At 52.4% G+C, this 19658-nt stretch overlaps 1 protein-coding gene across 1 annotated transcript in view; it reads left to right on the plus strand.

Moving 5' to 3' along the window:
- Window positions 1-215: 215 nt before the first annotated feature.
- LOC123028650 (thyroid adenoma-associated protein homolog) overlaps window positions 216-19658 on the plus strand; it is a 31452-nt gene continuing 12009 nt past the window's right edge. Inside the window, exons 1-21 of the mRNA XM_044440736.1 lie at window positions 216-359; window positions 1388-1565; window positions 2280-2369; window positions 2837-2864; window positions 3139-3287; window positions 4597-4719; window positions 5181-5352; window positions 5996-6138; window positions 6591-6675; window positions 6977-7113; window positions 7730-7927; window positions 8403-9108; window positions 11294-11446; window positions 11759-11868; window positions 12522-12682; window positions 14852-15018; window positions 15686-15871; window positions 16855-17003; window positions 18327-18470; window positions 18848-18952; window positions 19197-19397. Of these exons, the coding sequence (XP_044296671.1) occupies window positions 232-359; window positions 1388-1565; window positions 2280-2369; window positions 2837-2864; window positions 3139-3287; window positions 4597-4719; window positions 5181-5352; window positions 5996-6138; window positions 6591-6675; window positions 6977-7113; window positions 7730-7927; window positions 8403-9108; window positions 11294-11446; window positions 11759-11868; window positions 12522-12682; window positions 14852-15018; window positions 15686-15871; window positions 16855-17003; window positions 18327-18470; window positions 18848-18952; window positions 19197-19397 (3513 nt within the window). The 5' untranslated portion in view covers window positions 216-231. The remainder of the gene's footprint in view (window positions 360-1387; window positions 1566-2279; window positions 2370-2836; window positions 2865-3138; window positions 3288-4596; window positions 4720-5180; window positions 5353-5995; window positions 6139-6590; window positions 6676-6976; window positions 7114-7729; window positions 7928-8402; window positions 9109-11293; window positions 11447-11758; window positions 11869-12521; window positions 12683-14851; window positions 15019-15685; window positions 15872-16854; window positions 17004-18326; window positions 18471-18847; window positions 18953-19196; window positions 19398-19658) is intronic.

Genomic DNA, 19658 nt, shown 5'->3' on the forward strand with positions numbered 1-19658 from the left:
GCGGGCGGCCTTTCAGCACCGGCTCGATCCCCCGCCGGACTTCCCGTATCGACATGCATTCCCGCAAGCCGCAGCAATGCATCCCTCGGGGCGTGCACTAGATGGCGCTGGCGTTCCTCCGCGCCCGAGTCTAGCTGTGGCCGGGACGGTTTGCGCCGATGCTCGCACTCTATGGCGGCGCGCTTGCAGTCCGCCCGGGGCTGCTGCCGGGAGCCCCCGATCTGGCCGGGGATGCGCGGGGCAGAAGCAGAACTCGAGCGATGCCTGTCCTTCTACAAGGCCCTGGGGCAGGCAGCGGGGCTGGGAGAAACCTGCCGGAGTTTACTGCCCTTCCTGGAAAAACTCAAGCAGTTTGCAGGGTAAGCTCTGGCCGAGCCACGTGCCTTTTGCAAGGGGGGGAGGCGGAAAAGTACCGCTGCCCCGGGGCAAGGCTTGGGGGATGCCCCCTACCCTGTGCCCTGCCAGAGCAGGATGTTGCCATTTGGCCTGGGCCTGCCTGTGCTGATTATCTGTAACAGGCAGAAATTCTACGGGTGCAGATTCTCCCGTCACGGCTTTTCAGTGCGGGATGGAAAGTTTCACCAGCCGAACTTCTGCAGTGTGCAGCCTGCTCAATCCTGTTCATTTTAACGTTGTTGCTGTTCTTGGTGGTGGTTGTTGTTGTGCAGCAGGCCTTCTCCAGTGAGAAGAAATAAAGTTTCTTTCTCATTGCAACTCCTTCATGCATCTGTATGCAGGGCTGTCAGTGCTCTCCACAAATTAGTATGATTAACATCCTTATCATTATGAAGGGATGATGATGAGGAGGAGGAGGAGGAGATGAATCAATTCTCCCCAGAAAGAAGTTGGCTGGCTTTACAATGTGAGCAAGGCACAATTCTCAGAAGCAATTTCGCTAGATTCAGTGGGACTCACAGGCAGCCAGCTGTAGAATGATTTTTAAATTTTTTTTTTGTATTTTTTTGTGAGCCACCCCGAGGCTTTGTTGCGATGGGGGCGGCATAGAAATGTATAGATAGATAGAATGATCCTCTGTTGAACTCCATAGGATTTCCGATTTCCTGCTAAGCAGATGTGCCTGGGATCTGGCTAACTGTCAGTTAACTAGGATCTAATTGTTTTGCTGTGCTGCAAAGTATCCAAAGGCAGCAGAGATGTGATCACACTTGTGTTTGTCTCGGACTGTGAAGGGAAGAAAAAGATCCTGCGTTTTGCTCGCTTAGAATAACAAACATGGTTGATTTCAGCATGAATTTCTTCCTCGTTGTGACAGGCAGAGCAGTTGATGTGCTGGACAAATGCTTACTAGCAATAGAACTTTAATACAGTTTGGGGTGAACTCGGGAAACATAATCTGATGACCATGCGGGGCTCCCATCTTTGCCAGAGGTTCCGTGAAGAGATGCAGAGACAAAAACCTGGAGGAGGCTTTTCAGCTCTTGGCAGGAATGAGCAAAGGATTCTGGGAGCTGGAGCCAGAGAACACCCTTCCTCTGGTGCACTGCGTGCTTACCTGCCAAATGGAGACCCTCAGCAGCTCCGGCTCTTTCTCTCGACTCGAAAAGGTGGGCCTCCCTGCGAAGAGAGAATTTGCTGCCAGAGGTGTGGTGATGGCCACTGACTTGGCTTGGGAGGAATTCGTGGAGGAGAAGCTAGGCAAATCAGGGGCATCGTGAGGGCAGTTGGCCATGTGCCTGGCTTGTGGGTTGGCTGCTGAAGGAAAGAAGAGGCCAGGTCAGGTGTGTCTTCAGTCCGATCCAGCAGGGCTCTTCAGATCTGTTTACGAAGTCACTCCTGTCGTTTAGAGAGAGTTTGCATGTCGCTCTCAGACAATGGTCCCAACTCGGCTTCTTTTGACAATCTGGTCCACAAAGTGACCAGAAGTCTGTTTGGGTTGGATCTTGGCAAACCAAACAGGTGACAAGGGAGGGAGAGAGGGAGAGACAGACAGACAGTAGATCTAAGACAAGGATGGGCGGAAAGCACGTCTCTACATCTTCAACTCCCAGCATTTCTGGCCATTAACTGGCTGCCGGGGGGTCCTGAAAGCTGAACACCAGAATAAACTTGTATCTATCCCGGAATTTCCTATCCGTGCTGGTCAGCATAGCCACTGGTGAGGGACGACAGGAATTACAAGCCAGAAGGCCTCCTGCTCACCATCTCCAAATCTAAGGGAAAGAACCAGTGTACAAGAAACTAAAACGCTCGGGAGGGATTGGATGGCAAGCATTGTTTTCAAACCACGTTCCTTATGGTTGATTCTCACCTGTCCTTAGATTGTTGTAAGACTGTCAGAAGGGAACAGAACAATGGTCTCAGAGCAGGTGGACAAGCTAATGGGCCGTCTCACCCCCGAGGACAAAAAGGTGAGAGAGCTTTGGTCGATTGCAGCAGTGGAAATATTTTCCAGTGGAACGGTGTCCTTTCTCAGAGGTACAGGCCTACGGCATTGAAGACTGGATGGTAGTGGAATCTTCTCCAAGCCAGTGGACTATGGTTCTGATCATTGCCAGCCAGCGTGGCCACTGGGAATTGTAATCCGGCCCATCTAGAGGGTACCAAGTTTGTATTTGTGTATGAGAGAGAGAGAGAGTCATAGCACAAGCTGCTTGGGGAGATGCTAAGGTTTGTAGGAGGACAAGAACTATTTCAGAGTGAAAAAGTAGGGAAGTAAGAAGACCCCAAATAGCCCAACAGGGACTAGCATGCCAAGTGTTCCCAGGGCGGGGCAGAAACCTGGAGGGAATGGAGTCTCCCAGGAAAGGGTGTGGCTGGCTTTGGGTATAACTTTTGAGCTTGGTCCTCTCCAACTCGCTTCTCCGTCTCCTTTCAGCCAATGTCTGCCGGCGCTCTCCAGACAGGTCAGTCCCAGAGCGATCCCTCCCTTTCCTACTTCAAGCCCTTCCTGCTTGTGTCCACGGCCCCAGTTTGTACCAATGGAGAGCAGCCGCCCAGGAGCTCTGTCCTCAGAGCTCGGCCTTCTCCACCAGCAGGCAGCAATCCAGCGACGACCCTGAGAGGTGGTACAGCCCACCCAGGAGCGCACTCCACCACGTCGGCCCGCAAACATTCCACGGGGTTCTTCCTGGCTGTCAAATCGCAGCGGCAACAGCCCTTTGTCCTCTTGCTCCCCAGCCTGCATTTTCATTGAGAAGAGCGTGCTGGGACGATGCTACTGGAGATCCCACCTGCCCCACCTGCTGCGGTGCGTCGCCACCACGTTCGACTTCATACTGCAGGATCAGACACCCCGGAACGAGCAGTGGCTTTACATCACGGTTAAGGTAAGAAAGGCGGCTTCCTCCGCAGGCAGCTTCCACTGCAGGGCTTTTGCGGGGGCGGCTGTTACACAAGCACCGTCAGTGGCCCTCCCGGTCTTCCAGGTGGACCTTCTCTCCCACCGTTCCTGCTCCTCCCCTTGTTTGCTGCACCAGCAGAGAGCCAGGGACCGAACAGAACGTGGCACCCCCAGCCTTGCCTGGGCCAAGGGAAAAGCCCGGGTCGCGCTGATTGCAGCAGGGGCATGAAGGGGCGGGCTCAGGGGGCTTTTCTCAATGAGGCCCTGCTGGGGGGTGGCCCCCAGGCAGGGGCCCCATCATGCCTCCCTTCTTCGCCTGCTCTACACTTTCGAAGGCAAATCTATAGATGTTTAACCTGGGAGTAAATCGTACTGAACTCAATGGAACATCTTTCTGCGTAGAAATGCACAGGAGAGGGCCTTCTTGGGGGCCACTCCCGAGCTCTGGAACTCCCTTCCGAGGAAGGCCCGCTTAGCTCCTTCTCTGTCTTTCTACCAACAGGCAGAGCCATTTCTATTCTGTCCATCGTTTGCCCTCTAAGAAAGCACAGTGCTAAACAGGTTTTAAACTGGAAAGTGCTCTTACATCTTTACCAATACGCTTCATCTGACAAGTTTTTAATGAGTTGTTAATCACAGCTTTCTCTAGATTTGCTTCTAATCTTAGCAGCCTTGAGCACCATTCTTACCAGAAAGGGAAAATAGCATTTCATAGGTAAAAACAGCACCATTCTGGCGAACCCAATGGGGCTTGCTGGCAAGTTTAGAGTGCATGAACCTGCAGCCCAAACCTGCAGGTTTGCTAAGAGGCAGGGAAAACTTGAGGCTCCCAAACAAAGCCCAGAGAGGAACGGGATTTTCCAGAGTTCCCGCTCCAATGCTGGAAAACAGCATGGATCTTCGAGTGGGATTCCCTCCCCCACCCCCTGCCGCCGCTTCCGCCACTTTCCCCTATAAGCTGCTGTGGAACAAAATCACACCAGCTGCTTCTGAGATCAGAGCACACCTCTAGAGGCTTTACTTAAATCCAAATTATTTGCAGCAGATTAATTGAGCAAAGGTAGATCAGGGTAGATGCTAATCAGACAAAGGGAATGGAATAACAACCCCATGGATCTCAGCATGGGAATCTTATCATGTTTCTTGCAAGTTTAATACATTCTTAGATGCACGGTTATCTGGGGAAAACAGCCCTTTTTAACAAAGGGACGGGCTGCACAGAGCCAGGGACCACACTATTGAGCAGGAGACACTGGGCCGTGCGATATGCTAACCCCTCTCTGCTGTTTGTCCAGACGTGCCTGCAGCTTTTCAAGGGGATGCCCGAGGGGGTTTCCCCGCTCGTGTGGGATGAAACGGAGCACAAGGAGGTCCTGCAGAAGATCCTGAGATCGCTGGTGCAAGCCATGACTGCAAAGGTGACCTTTTAGCTACTCTGCGACGACCTGTCCGACCTGCTTACCTTAAAAAGAAGAACCGACCCCCTCTTCCACCAAGCACTTTAAATGAGTTGGATAAAGCAGGGGGCATCTCTCCAGGGTTTCCAAAATCTCTCCGGGATTTCTGAGCAGGACCACACTAAGCAGCCAGGTGGTGGGTAGAAGGCACTGAAGCAACTGCAGTTCTGTCCAGTAGCCCTTTATGCTGCAAAGTTTTGTTGCAGCTCCTACTTGTCATGGTTTCCCTGTTTTTGGCAGGCAGTGGCAGGGTCTGGGTACAACGCTGTGCAAGTCCGACTTAGAGGAGACCCACTGAAATGAACGCAAGGAGCTGCAGCTAATTTGGATTGCCTGCATTTCAGTGGGTCTGCGCTAAGGACGGTTTAGGTGTGATGTCACCCGGTGTTCGGAATGCTTACCTTTCCTCTGTCGATCTCAAGGCAGCTGGCAAGGACACCCGTCTGCTGGCTGGGACCGCCGTGAGCATGCTGGTGAACACGGGGCGTGAGCCTCGCGAAGGAGCCATGGCAGCTCTGGGTCTCTTCCGCTCGCTGGGTCTGCGTGGATGTTCCCTTGCAGAGAGGAAAGGCGCTACTCCAGGCAGCCCTAAAGGTTTGTACACAGCTATTTATGTCCCCGATCCCACCAGCTCGTCTTGGCGTGGCTACCAGTGAAGCGTTGCATGCATTAATGCACTGCTTTTCACCCGCTCCCGGCTCCAAAAAGGCACCTGGAGTGGCTTCAGGAAAGCAAGCAATCCGCCCCTGCCCATAAGCACGCCTCGAGCTAAAAGCAGTTCCCCACCCCGTCTGAGACCCTAAAGACATGGTGGCTGTGGCCAGAAGAGAGAGGGCTCGGGAGTGAATTTCATGGCGGGCCGGGTCCTCGCTGATCGAAGGCAGGGCAGAGCCGATAGGAACAGCTCTCATCAGGCCAGCCAGACGATATTCTGGCCTTCGAATCTGGCCCATCCAGCCTGGGATTTTGCTTCTTTTGGAGTCCAGAAGGTGTTGCAGGGCAAGGGGGGGGGCTGCTATTCCGGCGTGGGCCACCTCCCTTTGCAAGGAGCTCCCTTCCACCTCGACGCGGAGACTGGACCGTCTGTCCCTGCAGGGCACTGGCATGAATGCGCCTCACTGCTGCTTAACTGGAAGTCCCCACCCCCCCATTCGATAGACCCCAAACATAAAGCGATGGCGGTCAGGATGCAAGCAAATCTGTGCCGACTGACAGCAGGTTGACTTTTCATGCCCAGGTGAAGGCCGATTTGGGGTGCTCAGCGTGCCCCCCGCTGCCTGGAGCCCAGATGGACTGGGCCGGCTGGTGCTGACCCGCGGCTTATTGGCCTGCTGCAAGAAGCAGATCCTGAGCTGCCAGCTGGCTGGAGCCCCTCCCCAGGTAAGTCGCAGAAAGCCAAAAACCATCCCGTTCCAGGGGGAACTGAGCACAAAGAACCATTTCTCCTGGGAAGAGAAGTTCGCAGCCGTTTCTCACAGGTGAGGCGTCCCAGTGCCAGGGCTTTGTCGCAGAACTTTTCCCCCTTCGGTTTCTTTTTTGCAAAACCGTCAAATGTGCCAGCCCGCTATTTGCACCTGCCCCGATGCAGACGTGTACTGAGTTGCAGGAAGGAGGCTGAAGCAGCACTGGGCCAAAATCTGTCCTCGAATGCATGGACCAATGGGCTGCTTTCCTCAGTTTTCCAGTACCGTTCTGAGGCTGGCCTCGTCTTTGGCTTTCTTTTTTGAGAGGTGTGCTTGGAGAAAAATGTGCCTGTGAAACCTTCAAACTCTGTTGCTTCCCATCCCCACTGCCATTCCCTGCTCCCTGACCTAGTCCTGTTCACTCTGTAGGCTTGTCTGTTGCTTGATGTCCTCCTCCCAGCTGTCTTAGACCTGCTGGAAGAGCCGGTGGAGTGTCATTACTACTGCTTCCAAGGTAGGGGAAGCTGCGCTTTTGTGTGGTGGTGCAGAGTTGGCCTTGAGGGAAGCCGCTGGGCACTCAGGAGAAAATACAAGCATCTTGGAGAGCACTTTCAGGACCTTCTGGGCTGGGCAGTGTGGTCGGAAGGCACATGGGCCTGTTGAAGCTCAGCAAGTCTAGGGATGGCCTGAGCTTGGAGGGGAGACCACCTGGGAACTTAAGGTAGCCCCCTTGAGTTCCACAATAGAAGAGAAATGGGTTAGTGATATAATAAATCAATACGAACTCTTAGATTCACCTGTGCCCGCCTTTGCAGCTTTCTCGCTGTGGCTCCAACGTGTCCGAGATGGTCTGGATGAGATCTGGAAAGCGAAGCAGAGCCGTGTGCTAGCGGACAACTCTAGTCTGCTTCAAAGACTGACCCAGTTCCTCTGGAACAGTGCAGAGAGCCCGGTAAGATTGTATTTAGACAGCTGCAATAGGCTGACGTAACAGAATAAACACGATTACAACATTACAAAAACTTTTGTGCAGTTTTCTGGGGCTGGAAAAGAAAAAGTGGCCAACCCGTGAAGGCCTTTCCAAATGACAGTGGCTTACATAATTGCTTGTGAGTTAATCAGTCCATGCAAACTGGGCCAGAGAGTGGAAGGAGATGGCGCTCCTGTGGCAGGGAGTTCCACTGTTTAAGGGCAGCCACCAGAACACTCTCTTGTGTGCCCTTGTTTCAGCCACAGTTGTGTTCCAGATACAGGCCTCCACTTCTGGTCTTGGGGAGCGAGGGAAGATGAGACAGGTGGCAAAAAGCTTAGGGACAAAACCCTGAATTTTGGACACGTGTCTAGCTGCTGTTTTGGGCTGCAGTGATGTTTTGCTTTGTTGCGGTGGGTGTTTTTGATTTCTGCTCTGCGGGAGGAGCAGCGTCCTAGTTCTGGATTGGAACGCTAGCATGGGGAGAGAGGGGTGAGGTCCGGATTGGGGCCCCATGCCTACTCCTGAGGAAAAGTGGGAATGGTGAGAAATCGGGTAAGCAGACACACACTTGAAGCAAGGTCTGTTTTGCCCTTAGGTGGAGGGGGTCTCAGACTTCATCCACCAGTCCCTCCGGCTCCTCTTGGAGATCTACACTCTAGAATGTGATCACTTTGATGACACAGAGAGATCCCTTTATGGATGGTTCCTGCAGAAAATCATGTTTACGCCTTGGCAACTTCGAGCCCGATATTTTGTGCTCATTGCCGTTCTGCCCTACCTGGATCCTGGAAAAGTAAGTGGGGGAGGGGCTGCAGAGGGATTTAAGCCCACAGTGCTTTGGCAAATGGCTGGGAACAAAATCAGTGCCAACACTGGCCGTCCATGTGGTTTCTAAGCAGGCTGGGCGATCTCGGTTTCCTCCGCAGTGGAACCCTGGGAATTGCAGTTTTGCTAAGGTGCTGGAAGATGGATCCTAGCCCCCTCTCTTGTACAGTGGTTTTTTAATTATTATGTCTTTATTTAGCGTTCCACTGTATTGCAGCCACACACCCGGAGTGACTAAGGACAACAAGAAATCACCTGCACAAAATGAAAATCCAATATAATAAATGAAAGGTGAAAGTTATGGAGAGGGATCCTAGCCCTAAGTGCTTAACACATTCACCCCCATTTTCCCTCCACCCCAAATAAGTTGTGCAAAGACCCTTGCATCCCATTTCTTCCAGTCTCCTTGGCCTCCTGTTCTTTATCTGCTTATGTTTTCTAAGGTTCTGGAGACTTACAGAGATCTTCCACAGCACCTCTTGAACTGTCTCTCAACCAACCACCTGTGTCCAGCAGCCTCGGAGTTGTACAAAACCATCCTGCAGTTACAGCGCAAAGTGTGGACTGGGGACCAAAGAGAAGTTGCAGAGGAGGAGTTGGCTCGGAAGTGGGGCCATTGCTGGCTGCCGACTGTCTCCAGCGCCTTGACCTCTCCGGTCTCTTTCCTTCAGAGCAATGCCTCCAACTACATCCTGGGGTGGACGCTGAGGCTGTTCCCTGGTTCTTACGCTCTGCTGGCTGGAAGCTACAGTGGCAGGGATGCTTCGCAACTCCGGGCTTGGGTCACTTTGCTGAAAGTCCAGAAATCCCTCATGGGATCCTTGCCTGGAGATGGAGAAGCCCTTGAGCGACTTGGGTTTTGCCTCTCCTCCGAAGAAGAGAACGTCCGTCTGGCAGCTCTAGGCCTCCTGTGCTGCAGTCCCAGGACCAACCAGGCCTTGTCCACAATGGAGATCCAACTGCTGAAGGCATTCCTGCCACTGAACTTGAACTGCGACTCCTCTTCTTTCCGGCAGCTCCTCCAAGCTGCAGTCAAAAAGGCTTTGGTCAGGGCACGGGAAAGCTCTCTTGCACTGCTGCGGAGGCAAGCGCTGAATAGGGCCAGCTTGGCTGGGAAGGACCCAGAGGTGCCTCTGGAACAGGCCGTGGGTGAGTTGGCCCTTTTCCAAGGGACACCTGGACACCATCAGGACACCAGCTTGCACAGGAGGTGGATAGGAGAATTTGATGGCCTTCAGCTGTTTGAAGCGCCATCAATCCAACCTGCCTGACCAAATAGTGATTTGAGCTAGCTGTTGGTCTGTATAGCCGTTTTCCATGCAGCCCCGACATCAGAAAATGTGCACCATGGCATCTAACTTGTTGAGATAGTTCTCTAGCAGCTAAGACATCCCAAAATTTAGACAGACATCCATACCTGACAGTCAAAGCCTCCCACTTGAATAAAAATATATTCAGATTCAACAAGCCAGTCATAATAGTAAAGTCAGGCAATTTTAAAGAAAAATCCAAGAGGTGGGGGATGATGGAAGTAGAAGTCCAAACCATCCAAAAGGCTGCAAGTTGTCAACAACTGCCTCATACATTTTGAGGCTCGGTCAGTCGAAAATTCCTGGGTATTCCGAAGGCCATGTTTGCCAGGGGGAAGCTATGGAATGTTGTGTGAAGGCCAAAACAGAACAAAAGTCAATTCAATCCGTTTTCTCTGGAGGAGAGCAGAACTTCAAACTCTGCTGGAGAAGACCAAATATCTGTCTAGTCCTACCCTGTTTCTCACAGTAGCTAGTCAGAAACCTCCAGAAAATCCAGAAGCCTGTAGCGAGAATCCATTCCCTATTCCCTGCCTCTGACCCTTATTCTTTCCCCACAAACCTGAAGCTTTTCTTTAGCCAGCTATTTATTTTAATTATCATTCATTCATTCATTCAAATCATTTCCTGGCCATCTTTCAGGGCAGAAGCCCTCTCAAAACTGCAGACAGCCATCAAAACACACGAAACCAATGCAATATTAAATGCGATAAGGACATAATGTTACAAATCCAGTAAAAAAACATAAAACCAGCAACAAAACTGGCTGTAAAGCCAGCAGCTGACAACTACTGGTAGAAGCATCTCCCAGATAGTTGCCTGGTTCTTTCAAAGCCATCGGAGGTAACTCAACTCCCCCAACAGTCTTCCACTCACTGTGTTGTCCCGCAATGCCCATCAGCCACTGCCAGCATGTCCGCACTGGCTGGGATGGTGGCCATTGAAGGCAACAGGGCTGGAGGACATTGGCTCAGGGTTTCAGGGCCCAGGACCAGCCAGGATGGGGGTGGGGGGGGTGGGCGGCAGAGGCAGGAAAGAGGCACTGGAACCAGGTCAGCAGAACTTACAGCAAGGGTCAAGCACAGGGAGACAACCCGAGGCGCAGGTACCTTGAGGCAGGTGAAGCAAGCAGGATGCACAGCCCAGCAAGGCCCAGGTGAGACACAGGAGATGATCCAACAGCCAGTGAGACGTGTGCAGCAGAAATATCCGCAGCAATGTCAGGCGCTGGACCAAACCACTGCCGACAAGAAGAGCCATCTTGCTGAGGTGGGGCAGGAAACAGGTCAGGTGAGATGCGGGCACAGCAGCAGACAAGGAAACCTGCATTGCTGAGCTCAGTTCTGGAGAGAAGAGCCTGTTTGTGTCTAAGCTTCCCCCCCCCCACCCTGCCCCGCCCCAGGGCTCCCAGCTGGCACTCATCAGCAGGCTGGGGGCTCCACCAGGGCCTGGGACAGATCCTGCAAATACACCGGTGGTGGTGGTGTGGCTCTGGTTTTGGCCACCAGGGCAGTCCAGCTCCAGACAAAGGGAAAGCTGCCTTGGCTTCTGCTGGCTGGGAACGCTTGCTCAATATGTCCACGGCATACCAGAGCAGGGAATGCCATTTCCAGACCTGTCCCGGTTCTTCCACAGAAATAGTCTTGCAGGGTGTGGAGGTCACCGGCCAGCCCTTTCCGTGGTCCTGCCCAGCCCCACTGCCGCCGCCTGGGTGGATTCCAGTGGAAGAGCAGCAACTTGGCTCTGAAAGGGCAGTACAAGAATATAACACGACTTGTGTAATCAGGGTGCCTCATCTTTGACATTTAAGGAGCAGCCAGGGCTTGGGAGAGACGGGGAGTGTGGGGAGGGGGCATTAACGCTTCACCACCCTTTGCCCCCCCACACGCACCCACACACTCATCTCCAGGAGGGACGCTTCCCTTGGTGACGAGTCGCAGTTGCTGTCAAAGGGATTCAGCGCAAGCGCGACACCCGGGGAAGGAGCAGTGCGTGCGACCCGGGATCCTCTTTTCCTCACCTAGACTTCGTCGAGTGGCTCCTGCACGTTTGCATTTCCTCCTTGATGCCGGGGTCCAACTACCAGAGGAGGAAGAGCGGCCTCCTCCTCTTGGAGGCCATCCTGGAGACCTGCACCGAAACGTGGAGGCCGGAGAGAAAGAAAGGGCAGCCCCCTTGTAAGTCGCTTCGCACTCTTCCCCTGGCCCCGGGCCGAGATGGTCCAGCAAGACTGTCCTCTTGCGGTTGCCTAGCAACGGGGAAGGGTAGCTTTCCCTCGGTAGACTCCCTAGCTGTGACTCCAGGCATGGAGCATCCTGGGAAAGGGCAGGTCTGGCTGGAACCCCGAAGAGGAGCCTGACAACGAAGGAAACGACGGAGCACCCCACGCTTCAACGCAGGCTCTCCTCCCTGTCGTGTTCAGATGGGGCTCCCTCCTCGTTCCCTCCACCCCACCCCACCCCTCTCTCCTGTGCCACTTGTCTCTGCAGGCAGCATCACTGCACTACTGAGCTGGGCCCGAAGGAAAGGCTGCTGGGACTTCTTCTCGACAAGCAACACCCTGGCCCTGTTGAGTTGCTTGCAAGACGGCACAAACGAGGTACGCAGCCCAGCCCTGCTCCCCAGCTCCACTCAGGAGCTTCATCCATGCTTCTCTTCAGAATCCCGCAGGCAAGTTCTAGGCCCCCCAGAAGCAGAACCCAGCTTCCCCCAGCCTTCCTATGGGTGTTAGCACGGTCTGTGACATCAAGAACCATTCTAGCCCCAGTCAAAGGTCCATCTCATCTGGCATCTAGCCTTACACGTGTCCAAGTGGTGTTTCTTCTAAGTCAGCCTTCCCCAGCCTGGTAGCCTTCAGAGGCATCAGGATCACAGCTCCCAGGATTCCCATTCAGCAGGTCCATTGCCTGGGAATTCTGGGTGTTGCAGTCCAGACATGTCTGGAAGGCACAAGGTTGGGGCGGGCTGCTTTAAGGGACCGTTCTGATCCACGTTCCCACAAAATAACCAAGTGGCCAAGTGTTGTTTCTTCCGGCCCACAGACACAAAGCTCAGAGAGATCTCTTGCTCCTTTTTTCTCTTTTTGCCCCAAACCCCTATTTCTAAACAGGCTGCAAAGACTCCACTAGACAAAGTGTTTGATAAGGGGATAAGGGAATCCACTGACAGATCGCTTCATCTACTCTAGGTCTTCACCTGTGGAAAAATCTGCAAAAAAATTACATGAAAAAAATCTCTCCCTTTTTCCTGCAGATCCACGAGCTGGCGTCAGAGTTACTCATCCGCTACTTCCCTCCGACTTTCCCAGAATCCATTGCTGTGGCTCTATTTGTGCAGGCACAAGAAGCCATGAGGAGTCCCAGAGTCCAGGATGTCGAAGCAGGAGCAGTGCTAATGAAAACCATCCTCCAAAAGTAGAATCTTGCATCATTCTTCCATGAGCCTTTCTGGAACAAAACATTTGGAGATGTGCACAGCATTAATCTGCATTGGAAGATTCCATTACTTCCCAGTGCACACGCACCTCCAAGCTGCCGCCATACAGATGTGCTGGACTACATAGAAACATAGAAACAGAGCGAGTCAGAAGGGGTCTCCCGGTCCATCTAGTCTGACCCCCGGCTTCAGCCGGCTCTGCTCACAACATGCCCACCATGTGGACGTCCAGCCTATCCTTGAACACCCGCACCGATGGGGCCTCAACGACCTCTCGTGGAAGCCTATTCCACACCCTTGGGGTCCTGACTGTCAGGAAGTGCTTCCTGGCATCCAAATGGAACCTTGGCTTCCTGAGCTTTGCTCCATTGGAGCACATCCTGCCTTGCTCTGCAGGGGAGAACAGGTCTCTCCCCATCTCCATGTGACATCCCCTCACACACCTGTATGTCGCCAACAGATCCCCTGAGTCTCCTCTTCTCCAGGCTGGAGAGACCCAGTTCCCTCAGTCTCGCCTCATACGGCATCCCCTGCAAACCGGCCACCATCCTTGTGGCCCTGCACTGCACTGACTCCAACCTGGCTCTATCCCTCCTGTAATGAGGGGCCCAAAACTGAGCACAATACTCCCAATAATCACAGTCGGTGCTGCCTGGCTGATGGGAACTGCAATCCAACACATTTGGGCTGGGCTGCAAAAGGACGGTATCTGCATGCCCCTTATTGTCATTCGCTTATTTGTTTCTTTCTTTCAAATCCTGAATGTGCAATTTAAGTACAAACTGCAATGAAAGATACAAAGGGCAGACTAAAAATAACACACTAGATATTTCTATGGTTGGAGGCCACAAATGCAACAGGAATCCTTGCTAGCATTACTTGGAAACACAATCGGAGAAAAGAATTTATCATGCATCGTGTTCCAATGTAGCATTTTTCAATGTCGTGTTGCTGGCCATATTCAGCCCTCTTGGGGTACCAACCTGGCCCCATGGAATTCCCCCAATGGCTATGCCCCTTTCCTGCTGATGATAGTTTTGTTTTTGCCTGGCTTTTGTGCCACTTTGCTCTCATTCAAAAAGCTGGGAATGCCTTTCTGAACTCAGTTACTGGCCAGTTTACTTGAAGCAAAAATGAGAAGGTACTTGGGATGTTTTGTCCCATGCCTTTTGTCTATGGCACTGCCCACTGCTAGAGCACAGACCCCAAGAGCTTCTCCAGAACAGAATTTGGCTGTTCTACACCCATTTTGAAATGAAAAGAGAGCAGGTAAAACAAATGGGGGATTATTATTATTACATATATTATAATAATGTAATAATGTTACATTATGTACATTACATTACATATATTATTACATTATTATTACATAATAATTATTATTATTATTTGGTGCAGGGAAGACTTGTTTTATGTATTTATTAAATTTATATCCTGACTTTTTTCATTTTAAAAAACTCAAAGCGGCTTACATCATTCCCCTCCTGCGGCTCTACATCTTCTCCCCACAACAACCACCCTGTGAGGTAGGCTGGGCTGAGAGTCTGTGACTGGCCCAAGTCACCCTGTTGGCTCCACGGCTGAGTGAGGACTAGAACCCCAATCTCCTGAGTCCCGGTCCCGCGCTCTTATCCACTACACCACACTGGCTCATTAAGTGCAGATCCTTCCTAATCATGACAAATTGCTACAGTCCAGCCACACTCTCCCATGCATCACTCTGTTACCTAAAAACATCTGGGGGGCTGCTTCCCAGAGCTCCACCCCCCCTTGCCCAGAATGCCTTGTGCTCACCTGTGTTTCTTCTGCTCTGGGGGAAAGGGGACATCCATGCTTTGCAATGCCCCCACAGTTTGGCAGCCAGCATGGTGGGGTGGTTAACATTTGGACTGGGGAACCGGCAGATCCCGGTTCTGGTCCCCTCTTGGCCGGGAAGCCCACAGGGGGACTGTGGGCCAGTCACAGACTGCCAGCCCAGCCTCCCCTCACAGACGTGCTGTTGTAAGGCTCCAATGGAGGTGGGGAAGCCACCTTGAGCTCCTGCCAAGAAAGGAAAGGGAAAGGGGTCGGATGAAAATGCAGCGCCATTATAGCAGTACCAGTGATGATGAGAATAGGAATACTAAGCATTTGCTTGCCTCTTCTAGGTCAGACCTTTGTACCTTGGAACGGTTATTGCCAGAGGCAAAGGAAGAAACGGACACCCCGTGCCAGTATCTCTGCCTCCTCAGGCATCTCCTCAAGGAGCTGCACGTACAGTTTACCAGGGCGTCCCAGGACTTCCTGCAGGCCGCCCGCACCGCACCGATCCATGGTCAGTATTCAGGGGTCTTGATCTTTCCCCTCTGGAGAAAGAGGGAAGTGCAGGGGGTCCTAGCTGGTTGGTGATGGAAAGGTTAGATCTTTGAGGCTACATCTCTGGCTGGCTCGGACTGAGACCCTTGGACCGTGGCCTTCCAGATATTTGTTGGCTTACATCTCCCATCATCCACCCCCTTGACCATTCTGGCTGGGGCTACTGGGAGCTGAAGTTCATCAGCACCTGATGGGCCTCAGATCCCTCGGCATAAAAGCTCCAGCTGGAAGATAACAAATAGAACCCACTGAAACATTGTGCAAAGAGGAACGGTCATCGATGGCCGGCCAGCCAGCCACCCCCTTTTCCTAGGCACTCCATTCCATTCCCCTCCCCGTGAGGTTTTTGTTCAGGGTGGCAGCCAGCCAGCCAGCCAGGCACACATGCCCTTTTCCAGAGCACTCCATAACCTCCCACCACTTGAGCCACTGCACATGCTTAGTTCTCAGGGTTCCCCCCTCATGAGCATGAATGGTGCTCTCCTGACTCCAGAAGGATCTGCACTCTGAGACCAAGTTCCTTACGAACTGAGAAGATGCCCAGGGGTCCAGCCCATTGCAAGGAGGCATCTAGGAGACAGAGAGAGGCAGTTCCAAAATGGCTAAGGAGCCCACTGTCCCCGCAGGCGTCCTTGCTGCTCTGAGGCGATGCCTGCTCGACATCCCAGAGGTGGCAGCCTCCGCATCGAAGCCTCAGCAGCTGCCCCAGTGGCAGTTCCTCCTCAGCAGCCTGGTGGACACCACGAGAGGCATCAGCAGCTTGCTCCTGGGGAGGCTGCAGTCCAAGCAGTCGCCAGTCTTGGACCCTCAAGGTGAGGCCAGCCTGGGCTAAAAGGATGCGAGCCAACAGCCGTCCTGGTCATGGACCTTCTTGAATGGCCTTGGACAGCCACCATCTCTTCTTGCATGAGCATCTTCCAATTCTTTTTGGCTCTGCAGTGTATTTTTTAAAAGATTTAAACCACCCTCTCTCCAAAACCTGGTTTCTTCAGATCTACTGGGCTACAGCACCTGTCATCCTCAGAAGGCTGGGGATAATGGAAATGGGAGCCCAGCACATCTGGAGGGAACTTGGGTTGGGAAAGTCTGAGTGAAAAGCAGCCAGGAATACCTCCTGTTGTAGGATCCCGGCCAGAAAGGGTGGTTTTAAGCCAGAGTTGGGCAACCCATGGCTCTTCCAGATGTTTTGGCCTACGAGTCTCATCCGCCTTAGACTACCTCTGTCTACTTCTGTTTGAAGCCCTTCTCTAGTTACCTTCCTCTCTCTTTCTGTGACCATTTCAATTCCCTACTGGGTCAGGAAGTTCTCTGGGTGACCTTGGGCCCACCATGGTTATCTAGTCTACCTCGCAGGGTTGTTGAGATATAAAATGGAGGGAGAATGCTGGTACCATGCATTCCACCTTGAATTTTGAGAAGAAAAGGAACCTAAAACAGATAAATGCAATGTTCTGAGCTGCTTTGGGGTTTCATTCTTTGCCTTTTGGGGATGGGGTTTACCTGTTTACATCTAAATTGCATTATGCTCATATATTTTATGGTTTTGATCTGTTTTGTGAAGCACCCAGGAAGGTTTGGCTATTGGGTAGCACAGAAATGCCAGACATAAAATATGGGAGGCCCTCCTCGTGTCTACTCTGGCCACGATCCAATCCAGCCCTTCCACGCACTGGGGCTCCATTGAAAAGCTCTCTGTAAAGCAGCTCCTGCTTCACCCTGTGCCCTTTGGCTGTTCTTTCTCATCAAGCCTTTGTGTCTGCCGGGGCCCTCCACTCCCTCCTTCCTTCCACTGCAGCTGTTGCACCTTCATTTGCCGACATGGGGAAAGCGATAGGCTGCCTCATCCAGCTTGGAAAGGACCTGGCGCCCCCAGAAGACGACGATTCAGTCCTGCTGTCCGAGGAGCACGGCCTCATCCTAACCTGCTGCTGGGTTTCGGTGAAAGTGAGTGGGTTGCAACGGCACTTGCTTTCTAACAGAAAAGGAGATCGGATCGAGCATTTCTTCCCCTCCGAGAAGGGCTGTATTCTCCGCATCTCCATACATCTCTTAGCTGGGTGTCTGCCAGGGTCTCAGGACCCCTGTGGGCTGCTCCACTGTGGCTCATGGGTCCTGCCAATGCCCTGCAACATAGCCTGGGTTGCAGGCATGGATCAGTGCTCGAGCAGGGACTGGGCTAAGTCAGATGCCTTCAGGAAGAGTTCAGCACCACGGAAAGCTCCGCGTGGGGCTGAGGCCGCAGGCCAAGCTGTGGATTATTCCAAGGAGGGCTGGAGCCGGACTGAGACCCGGTGTGGGCTGTCTAACCCTCCACAGTGAATGGTGGTATATGCCATGCACCCTTCCAAATACGCAGCTCCTGTAGGAGTGAGTGGGGTGGGGAGGGGTCTCTGCCATGCAGACTGGGCCAACACAGGTATTTGAGGTTACCTGAGGATGAGGGTTTGGGGTGCTCCTCCGTGACAGAAGCCTCACCACTGTCTCTGCCCTGGACTCCCCCATTTATTACTGTGTTTTCTGGCAACTACTATTCTGGTCCAGGGATTTATCTATCTATCTATCTATCTATTTATTATGTATTTACAGGCTGCCTATAACTGCCAAGGCCTTCCTAGGTGGCTTATAATACATAAAACATATTAGCAATGTAAAACAGATTAAAACACAATGAATTAAAACATCTATGAAAGCAGTATAAAAAGGGCCACAGCAGGACGCGCTCCAACGGAGCAAAGCTCAGGGAGCCCAGGTTCCATTTGGATGCCAGGAAGCACTTCCGGACAGTCAGGACCCCGAGGGTGTGGAACGGGCTTCCCCAGGAGGTCGTTGAGGCCCCATCAGTGCAGGTGTTCAAGGACAGGCTGGACGTCCACATGGTGGGCATGTCGTGAGCGGAGCCGGCTGGAGCCAGGGGTCAGACTAGATGGACCGGGAGACCCCTTCTGACTTGCTCTGTTTCTATGTTTCTATTCAGGTTAAGTGTTTAAAAAATCCTTAAAAGGTATGTCCTTTGCCTGGCACCAAAAGAAATATAAAGACGGAGCCAGGCAAATTTCCCTAGGAGTTCCAAAGATGGGGAACAGCAGCAGGAAAGGCCGCTAGCGAGGAGAATTATAATAGGTTAACAAGGAAAGTGCCCTAAAGATTAATACATTGTGGGGGGTGTGATGGCACCGGTGGGGAATTAGATTAATCAGAAAGCTGTCCATTAACAAGGGCTTTGTTGTTGCTTTGATCTCTCCCATTCTTTTATTCCTACCTGCCAAGGAAATTGGGCTGCTCTTGGGTGGTCTGGTGGAGAAGTTTCTGCCTCTGTCACCACCAGCATCCTGCAGGCCTCTCCTGCCCCTCCAGCTGGTCAACACGGTGGCCAAAGTGTTCCAAGATATCTTGCTGAAATGCCGGCACTGGGTAAGACTGACCTTCTGCTGAAACAGCTCAATAACAATGGGCTTGAATCTCTAGAACAGCAAAAAGGGGGAAGAAAAAGCAGCTTGGAGTAGCCAAAAGGAAAAGGGCTTGTCTAGAGAGGATCTTGTATTGCATTACAGGTCCCGTTTGTATTGTTTTCCAGCAACAATTGCAAATTACAATAGATAAAATTGATTGTATTACTTCAAGAGGTACAGAAGCTGGTCCGTCTGTTGTTGGCCACTTCCTTTGTCCTTGGGTTATCCAGTTAATTCCCACTTGTCCAGACCCTCAACGTACCTGATATGGGAGAACTAGCACCTGGAAAGTTTCTCCTGAACAAAAGGAAGCCGGCTTTGATTTTCTTCCTCTTCTAGGGAGCTGTGGAAGGCTGCAGTGTCGGGTTCACCAGGTTCTGCACTGCTTTGCTGAGCCATCCTGACCCAGAGCTGCAAAACATACCAAGAACAATGTTAGATCAGGTACCAGCTTGCCTGTTCTTTCTTTCTTGTCTTCATATCCTACCTTTTTTCCTGCAAAGAACCCAAGACAGCTCACATAATCCTCCACCTCCTCTCTGTCTTTGTTCTCTTCACTGTGAAGAACCTGGGAGTAAGGGTACCCCAACTTTCACCTTGCTGATGCCGAACGTAACCACTGCATTTCACAAGGGACCCCGTGACTCACGTCTGTTTGGCAACTTTGGGTTCTTTCTCCTTTGCTCAGGGATTGGCTTTGTTAAGGGGCCCCAGGAGCAGCTCCATCACGCGCAGGGCAGCCGGCTTCCCGATGCTCTTCCTGTGCATTGTGGCCGGGGAAGACCCCGGCAAGCCACGGCCTCTTCTGGCAAGCTGCGTTCAGGAACTGCTGGCCTTGGCTGGCCAGCCTTTGCCCCAAGACTGGGACCAGACGGTGGACTTGCCCCAGGTAAGGAAGGAAGGAAGCAGGGCAGCTTGCCCAGATGCCACATAAGGGTCTTTGCATCCCCAAGGGGAAGGAATTCCCTCTCTCTTCTCCCATCCCCAATCCGACCCACAAAGCAGATGCCAGTCTGGGTGTTCATCAGGCATGTTAAAACAGCCATAAAACTCAGAACAGAAGCTCATTGTCCTTACCTCAATTGTTCCTGCTGAGGGAGCATTTCCTTTGGAGAAGCTGGAAAACACAGAAGTGGCAGCACTTCGTGGC

Source organism: Varanus komodoensis, unplaced genomic scaffold (assembly GCF_004798865.1).
Source record: "Varanus komodoensis strain SLA01 unplaced genomic scaffold, ASM479886v1 scaffold38, whole genome shotgun sequence".
NCBI classification, from domain to species: domain Eukaryota; kingdom Metazoa; phylum Chordata; class Lepidosauria; order Squamata; family Varanidae; genus Varanus; species Varanus komodoensis.